Source organism: Macrobrachium rosenbergii, chromosome 24 (assembly GCF_040412425.1).
Source record: "Macrobrachium rosenbergii isolate ZJJX-2024 chromosome 24, ASM4041242v1, whole genome shotgun sequence".
Classification (NCBI taxonomy): Eukaryota; Metazoa; Arthropoda; class Malacostraca; order Decapoda; family Palaemonidae; genus Macrobrachium; species Macrobrachium rosenbergii.
Window position 1 is genome coordinate 6,940,295 of NC_089764.1, and position 9,510 is coordinate 6,949,804.

General features: G+C 37.2%; 1 protein-coding gene across 1 annotated transcript; it reads left to right on the forward strand.

Annotated features, from left to right (window-relative positions):
- The first annotated feature begins 2,690 nt into the window (after positions 1–2,690).
- LOC136851769 (uncharacterized) lies at positions 2,691–3,692 on the forward strand. Its single transcript, XM_067126083.1, has 3 exons — positions 2,691–2,728; positions 2,853–2,963; positions 3,317–3,692. The coding sequence occupies exons 1-3, from the start codon at positions 2,691–2,693 to the stop codon at positions 3,690–3,692; spliced, it is 525 nt and encodes a 174-aa protein (XP_066982184.1).
- Positions 3,693–9,510: the final 5,818 nt, after the last annotated feature.

Here is a 9,510-nt window from a genome sequence, read left to right on the forward strand (position 1 = left end):
AGGAAAACGGGACATTCCATCCGTGGTAGTAAAAATATACTCATTCCCACTCCTAGATCTAGGTAATGGACCAACCATGTCAATTATGACTTCCTGGAAAGGTTCTGAAATCAAAGAAATTGGGATCAACGGCGCCTTTGGAATCAACTGATTTAGTTTGCCTACCTTTTGACAAATACCACACCTGTTGACAAACTTCCTTAAGTGTGATTTCAAACCTGGCCACCAGGAGTCGGACAGAAGTTTCGAATGCCGAAATACCCAGAAAAATTATTCTCATGAGCCACCGATATTAATCTCAACCTGAAACTAAAAGGAACCATTAACTGGCGAATTACTTCACAGTGGTCATTACCTGCCTCTTTAGGCATACTACACCTGTACAGGATTTTATTAATGATTCGGTAGTGGGGTACCGTTAAATCAGTCAGAGGACCAGGTTCCTTGGGCACACTGTGGAATTCCTGCTTCTGTGCTTTAATAAGCTCTTCCCTTGTCCAATCAGGCTTAATTAAATCATCCCTTACTACTACATTATTACTATCGCTACATTCTAAGCTACTTATACCTAAATCAGTTGTTGACTCTGCAGTGTCAACAACCCTACTCTGAGAACGAGTAACTAGAGACATTTCAGAGTTTATCATCAAAATTGGACAAGTTGTATTCTCATAAACAACACCGTTGCCCAAAACAACGTTTATATCCATCACAGGAAATTTTTCCACAACGGCCAATTTAATAGACCCAGAAAACGACGGGCAATCCAGCTGAAAAACGCTGATGGGATACGACTTAAATCCAGAAAACCAGACAAGATCGCAAATTCATCCCCAACAGGTTCAAAGTCAACCGACAGTGCCTCTCTCAAGATCAAAGATTGTGCAGCACCCGTATTTCGCAAAATTCGCACCTCCCTTTCTAAGGGCGAACCTACAGCTGACACACAACCTTGAGATACGAATTTAGCAAAACTGCTGGGTAGTCATTGATCTCCAGTCTTGACCTTGACAGACACAGCCTTTTCATTTCCGACACCCATCATCATTGTTCCTGTAAGAGATATTATCATTCCTGGAAGAAATATCATTATTATTCCTGAAAGAAACATTATTATTAGGATTATTACTTTGCCAAATAGGGTGACTCTTACTGCCATAATTATTCCTACTAACATTTTCCCTATAATTACCACGACTGGACTTACTCCAGTTCAGCCTTCCCTCGTACATAACACTCTGGAACTCTACTTTATGCGACAACACATATTCATCGCTGGTTACAGCCAGCTCCTGCAGCTTATCCATTTTTAATTCTTCCAAATGGGTTTTTAATTTATCTGGGACACAACATTTGAATTCCTCAGTTAACACTAATTCCTTTAACTTGTCAGCTATTCACCTCTCTTGACTTAAACCAGTCCTCAGCAAACTGTTGTTTCACCATGGCAAACTCTACAAAAGTCTGATCACTGTTTTTCCTCAAATTGTGAAAATGTTGTCTATAGGCCTCGGGGACTAACTCATATTCCTTCAATATAACAGCCTTAACAGTTTCATAATCTGAGGCCAAATTTTCATCTAGGGTTACATAAACCTTCTGGGCTTTCCCAATAAATTTACTTTGTACCAACAAGGTCCAGTGTTCCTCTGGCCACTGCAACCTAGTAGCCATCCTTTCAAATGAGACAAAGAACTCCACCACATTCGACTCTTGGGACGTGGGAACGAACTTCAAAGCCTGAACCAAATTGATTACTGGACCAACAGTGACCCCAGGGGAAGACGGGTTAGCCAACCATTTTTCTCTTTCGAATTGTCTTTCTTTCTCTCTCTCATTTGCCTTAAATTTTTCCATTTCAAATTCCAAAGTCTGCAATTGAATTTGTCTCTCCAACAACTCTACAACTACCGCAGATTTTACCTCCTTTACAGACTTAATCCCTTCATAAATTGTTAACAACAAACATTTTTTCATAAAGGGGTCAAATTTAATTTCCAAATAGTTAGCAACCCTATTCAACTAATCCTTATTTAGATTCGCCAACCTCTCTTGCCAGCCCTCACCACTAATTACATCCAAAATAGCCGCAGTCTCCATTTTGAACCGACAACTGCCAATACAAAATATGAAAAACCTAAATAGTTGTTAGACCTCTGCCAAGTACCCTCACGGTTAATACTGCACACTGAGAACACCCAAACAGGATCGAAAATCCTGGCTATAAGGTCGCCAAATATGTCAAGATCCTTCTCTAAGGGCTATCATACATATACTAGACTTTGCAGAAGAGCAATGATTTTCAACAGGTGTTCTCCAAAGTTAAAGTCATGATAGGTGAGATAACAGTCAGTGTGCAAATATTAGCAGAGAGGGATACAAATACCAAAAGTAAAAATATTATAATATATTGACAAACACAATACAGATAGAAATGATTGCTGGAACCACTACAAATACATCAATATATGAATAGCATTCACACAATAAACTATGAATACAATAATAATTTGAGCAAAACACCCACACTATTAATTAGAGAAACCAAAAACATACATCCTAAAAAATAAGGGGGTCCCGAAAGAAAGGAGAAAATAATGGCCAGAATGAAGCCTAGCAATTAACAAAACTCAGATGCCCTAACAAATATAAAGTGGCCACCAAGTTTTAATCTCCATGAAAATCCTTATATGAGGAACTGCCTGTTGATTCAATGGGACATAACGGAGTAAGGCAAGGCAGGAAGGGGTCCCCCACAACACTCCAAAGGCTGAACATGGGTCAAAGAAGGGGCGGTATTCCCCACTATATTTTAAAGCCTGCAGGCTAAAGGCCTGACCCCCACACGAAAGGTCTACGTCTCTCCTACGTCACCAAACTCAAGTAAAAGAACTTATACCTGCTCACAGCGAGGTTCCCCAGGCAGATACTGGCCCAAGGCTACAGCAAGATGAGGCAGCAAGGTGAGGCAGCAACGTTGCCGTTGGCTATCACTGTGAAAGTAAAGCGGATCCTTGCAGACAATAGGTGTAAACTTGCTGTAATCCAAAATGTAGTATCAAATGAAGGCCAGAACTAGACTGCTCAACTGGGGCACAGGGACCTCCGTAAACACCTCTGAATACTCCAGGAAATGGAAAACAGGACTCTCCAGAATAAACAGGCCAAGGATCAAAACAGTAATGGAAACTCAAAATAATGTGGAGGAAGAAAACTTAAAACCCTGATGGGGGTACTAAAATAAATAAAAAAATAGGATAAACTAAAGATAATGAAAAAGAACAGAGTTCTAACACCCTCCCCTCACCCCCATCAGCCTCCTCTCACCCCCTCCACCTCCCCCTCTATCCACTCCCCTTTCCGCTCCTTCCCTGCCCTACCCCTTGCCCTACCCTCCCCCTCCAACAACTCCCCATCCTCCACTTACCCTCTCCTTCCTCCTCCTCCCCTGCCCCTTTCCTTCCCCTCCCCACCTCCCTCTTCCGTCACTCTTCCATCCCCCTCACCATTTTCCTTCCTCTCCCTCCCCTCCTCCTCCTCCTCCTCCTCCTCCTCCTCTTCCCTCCCCTCTACCCTCCTTCTTCCCCTCCCTTCACTCTTCCCCTATTTCCTATCATTCACCCCTTCCCTCGCCTTCTCCCTCATCCTCCCACTCCCTCTTTCCATCCCCTTCCTTCCCTCCCACCCCTTAAAAGGGCTGGTGCTGCCCATAGACTTTTGCTGACCATTATTAGTAGGGTTAATTTAGCTGTGGGTATGGGTATGGGCTGGATATGGGTATGGGTATGGTATGGATATGGGTATGAGTATTGTATGGATATGGGTATGTGAATAGTATGGATTTGTGTATGGTGATGGTATGGATATGGGTATGGAATGGATATGGGTATGAGTATGAGTATGAGTATGGATATGGGTATGGGTATGGGTATGGGTATAGGTATGGTCATGGTATAGATATATGTATGCATATGGGTATGGGTATGGAATGGATATGGGCATGGTACAGATGTTGGTATGGGTATGGGAATGGGTATGGTATGGATATGGGTATGGATATTGGAATGGGAATGGGTATCATTATGGGTATGGTACAGGTATGGTTATTTATAATGGTGTAGGTGGTATGATTATAGGTATGGACATACGTACAGTATGCATATGGCTATGGGTATGGAATAGATATGAGTATGGGTATGGCTCAGATATGGGTATGGGTATGGTACAGATATGGGTATGGTTATGAGTATGATATATATATGGGTATGGGTGTGGGTATAGGTATGGTATGGGCATGGTTATAGGTATGGTATGGGTATGGGTATGGTATAGATATGGGTATGTGTATGGTACATATAAGGCTATGGGTATGGTATGGATATGAGCATGGGTATGGGTATGGATATGGACCTTTCGTTAAAAATGTGGTAAATAAAAAGTGACCCAATGGGTCATGTGTGTCTAGTTTTAATTGAAAATTATCACACACGCTGAATTTACTTATGTGGTTTTGGTTTTCATGATTGTTGACCTACCTTAAATAAAGATTCTCAATAGTTAGAGTGTTTTAACATGCACACACACACACACACACACACACACACACACACACACACACACATATATATATATATATATATATATATATATATATATATATATATATATATATATATATATATATATAGAGAGAGAGAGAGAGAGAGAGAGAGAGAGAGAGAGAGAGAGAGAGAGAGAGAGAGAGAGAAAGAGAGAGAGAGAGAAAATCCATGAAGGAAAGTGAAACAATGGAGTGCTGTAAGACCTTTTGACTTGTCATCCTTTACTTAGCAGACTGAAGAAATATAAATATAAGTTTACAATGAAAACTCATATAAGTGAGAGATGGGGACTACAAAGGAAAAAATATGTACCAAGACTCTAACATAATTGAAGAATTATTAAACACACCAAAACAGGGTTAAGTATTAAGAGGGCTTTACAAAGGATTAGACTCAATAGCTTGGAAGTAGGAACAGGACAATTAAAAGATTATACAAGGATGGAGACTGGCCACCAAAATATTTTATAAAAGTACAACTCAGTAACTCTCCTTTTGGTAAACAATAACAATTTTTGCAAGGTGAACATTTAAAAAAAAAAAAAAAAATATTAAGGATACGAATATGTAGAAAGTATATATAGTGTAACTAATTTGTAATTAAGCTAGTGATTTTATCTTTTAGGTCATTCTAGAGCATTTTACTAATACAGGGGTCCAAATAATGCATGCCAGGGCTAAGGTTAAAATTACAACTGGAAGTAAGCTGTATAATAGCAGATTCTAAAAGATTTTGTGAAGCGAAATCTTTCAATCTGGCACTCACTAAACTTTCAGTCCAATTTATCCTGTGAGAGTTTTCACTTAAATAAGTGAATATAGCAATGGATGTTTGCCCAGTTTTAACGGAATACTTATGCTGTTTAAACCGTACTTCTAAATCGTTTCTAGATTGGCCAATATAAAAAGAGGGGCAGTCCAGACATGGAATTTTATGTATCATGTTGTTGTTTTCCTTAGGACTATTTCTTCTTAACATTCCTTTTAGTGTGTTATTATAGGAAAAAGTGAGGTTGACATTAAAAGATTTTAACAATGATTTTATGTTTTGAAAACCACTAAAATAAGACAAGATAAGAATGTTCTTAGGGTCTCTTTCTTCATGTTACTTTCATAATAAAACTTTTCGTGGGCTTTATTATAACAAATATCTAGTATATGTGAAGGATAACATAAGTCTGTCTCTATTTTTCTTATGTATTCGATATCTTAATCCAAATACTGGGGAATAAATGGATATTTTGATATTAAAGTGATGGCCTGAATAAAAATGGACATAAGTTAAGTTGTTGGTTGGTTTCATATAAATACTCAATTTGTATTGAAATGGTTCTCTATGTATGAAAGCATCTAAGAAAGGGAGGCAATTGTCTTTTTCTAATTCTAAAGCAAACTTGATGGAAGGTACCTGGTTATTCAAATTAGAGTAAATCATTTACATCAATACTAGCAGACAAAACAGCTAAAATATTGCCGACATATCTATACCACTTTGAAGGAGTATAAATGTCACTAGGTAAATATCGTTTTTCAAAGAATTCTACATACAAGTTTGAGAGGAGTGAGGTTGCCCATTGCCATACTAAATATTTGTTGGTAAACTTCACCACTGATTATAAACTTACAATCACAAATGCACAACGTAGTGAGTGAAAAGAGAACAAACATCAAAACTAACGAATCTATCAGTGGGGCAAAAAGTGATTTTGTTTAATTTATCAACTAAATCTAGAGAATTATATATGTGAAAATCTGAGATATTTCCAAGTAACTGGGACAAGTGCTTGGCAATGTATGTCGAAAGTTTATATGATATTAAGCCAACAGTACTGATAATAGGCCGCATGTAAGGTAATGAGGGAAATTTTACTAATAACTAACGTATTAGTTCTTTTTTATCTTTAAGGATTTTTTTCACTGTGCTATTGAAATTTTTTATGACTTGATCAAGGGGATTTTTGTTAGTTTTTTGTAAGTCGTATCATCATGCAGTAGGGCTTGCCACGTGATATGTAGTCAGCTTTATCTAAAATTACAATACTATTCGACTTATCAGCTTTGTGATGTGGATTTTATTGTCTTTTTTAAGATCAGTCAAACTTTTTTTATTGCAAGCAGGGAAATTACCCTCATGCTTAACATTTGCAGCTCCGCAATTATGTCAGCATGATTTTGAGGAAGATCGCAATATTTTTCAAATATACATAGAGACGATGAAATCGTTACAGCATAGGATCTATTGGATATCAAGAAGGAAAAACCATATCCGACATATCCGAGTGCACTCACAACATTTTCACTTATTTGTTTACTTAATAAGTTTATAACACAATCATTACATGCACTATTAGTCCAGTCACTGCTATCAATATGATTTTCTAGTTTTAGTCGTGTTTCCTTGTAGTAATAAGAAGTTTTCCGTAAATTTCTTGTCACAGCAAGTCCTTCCAATCAGCCGGGATAGATTGGTTGAATAAAATTCTGGCTTTTTCTAATTCCTTAGATTTTTCGTTTTCTTCTTGCTTTGTGGCTGCCCCATGGGGTTTTAACATCATGACACTGAGTTCATTGAATGGGTGATGGTTATATCTTCTTAAATGGCGTGGTACCAAGGATTTAGGGAGCACTTGTTCAGACAGGCACTTCTTCAGGAACTTTAGTTGAATTCTGATCGAATGCCCAGCTGAAAGGGACTTGGAGAAGGTAGTGACTACTCATCGCAAAAGAGGAAAGAGGATAGCGAAAGTAAACACGGTCCTCATTCTTAGCTTGCCTTATTTTAGTGGTTTTGAAAACATAACATCATTGTTAAAATCTTTTAATGTCAACCTCGTTTTTCCTATAATAACACACTAAAAGGAATGTTAATAAAAAAAAGCCCTAAGGAAATAAACAACATAATACATAAAATCCCATGTTTGGACTGCCCCTCATTTTTATCGCCAATCTAGCAAGGATTTAGTAGTATGGATTAAACAGCATAAATATTCTGTTAAAACTGGGCAAACATCCAATTCATTTAAGTGAAAACTCTCACAGGATAAATTGGACTGATAGTTCAGTGATTGCCAGATCGAAAGATTTCTCTTCAAAAATCTTTTAGAATCCGTTGTTATACAGCTTACTTCCAGTTGTAATTTTAACTTTAGCCCTGGTATGTATTATTTGGACCCATATATTAGTAAAATGTTCAAGAATGACCTAAAAGATAAAATCACTGACTTAGTTAAATATTTTCTATGTATTCATATGTTTAATATATTTTTTTTTGTAAAAAAAAATATTCACCTTGCCAAAATTGTTATTGTTTACCAAAAGGAGAATTACTTAATTGTACTTTTATAAAATTTTTTAGTGGTCAGTCACCATCCTTGCATCATTTTTTAATTGTCCAGGCCCTGCTTCTGACCTATCGAGCCTAATCCTTTGTAAAACCTCTTAAATATTTAACCCTGTCTTGGTATGTCTACTAATTCTTCAATTGTGTTGGATTCCAGGTATGTATTTTTTCCTTTGTAATCCCCATCTGTCATTTATATGAGCTTTCTTTGTAGACTTATTTTCATATTTTTTCAGTCTGCTAAGTAAAGGACAAGAAGTCGAGAGGCCTCACAGTACCCCATTGTTTCCCTTTCCTTCGTGGATTTTGTCTTTATTTATATATTCATCATGTTCCATATTTTTCTGATTCAGTTTTATATATATATATATATATATATATATATATATATATATATATATATATATATATATATATATATATATATATATATATATATATATATATATATATATATATATATATATATATATATATATATATATATATATATATAATATAAGCTGAGGTGACTATTATTATGGAGAAGCCACATAGTTCTAAGAAAACTGTGTCTAAAACTTAACCCCCATTCCTTTGTTACCATAGTTTCCTCGATCCAAGGCGTTGCCATTGAAAAAATGGACTGAAATCACGGGCAAAGAAGTGATGAAATCACAAAAGGGATAGTAAAGCCCAGCCACAAGAGAAATATGGAGGTCAGGGGATACAAAGGAAGGGGTAGGGCGAAGGGCTTTACTCTGCAACCTGATAAATTATGATAAAAGCGAAAAGTAGGATTAGGAGTCTTTTCTCAATCAGTATAGAAAGCGAGTGCCATTATAATACATGTATTGATTAGGCTTCGGTTTGGACAAGCCACCGCTGATGATGCGAAAATTAAGCAAGAGCTCCTGATTCAAGTACCACCCAACACTGACCCGCCCAAGGTTGTTGTTGAACATTACTCTGGTCTCAGCAACAGCAACAATGTGGATGAGTTCGCCGTATTATTCTCGACGACAAAGAAAAAAAATGCTACCCACAAAGAAGCGTTGCATTTATATGATGGCAGCCTTCTGAGTGGATATATTTGCTATATGTCTTCAAATTGTATTGAAGAAGTGCCAGTGTCTATCTCTTCAGGTATGGTCAGTGTTGTGCGTATTATAATGGTACTCGCTTTCTATACTGATTGAGGAAAAACTCCTACTCCTACTTTTCGTTTTCATCATAATCTATCAGGTTGCTGAGTAAAGCCCTACGCCCTCCTACCCCTTCCTTTGTATCCCCTGACCTCCATCTTTCTCTTGTGGCTGGGATTTACTAACCCTTTTGTGATTTCGTCACTTCTTTGCCTGCTATATGAGAGTAAAATCGCCATGGAGCGAACCTTTTATATTCAAACTAATGCACAGAAAATACCGTAGATTGAACTCACTAAAGAATGTAGCCATGTCATTTGTAGTCTCAACTTATTTTGATTTACGTTATCATAATATTTTCATTAATTCATATTCTTACAAAACATTAGTGTGCTGCGATATGAGATAACACACCCCACTGATCCGTTATGTTCTAATTAACGTGT

Coding starts and splice junctions, on each gene's coding strand:
- LOC136851769 (XM_067126083.1), top strand. CDS start 2,691: ATGAGGAACTGCCTGTTGATTCAATGGGACATAACGGA. Junction 2,729..2,852: donor ATTCAATGGGACATAACGGA/GTAAGGCAAGGC, acceptor CCCACACGAAAG/GTCTACGTCTCTCCTACGTC. Junction 2,964..3,316: donor CAGCAAGATGAGGCAGCAAG/GTGAGGCAGCAA, acceptor CACCCCCATCAG/CCTCCTCTCACCCCCTCCAC.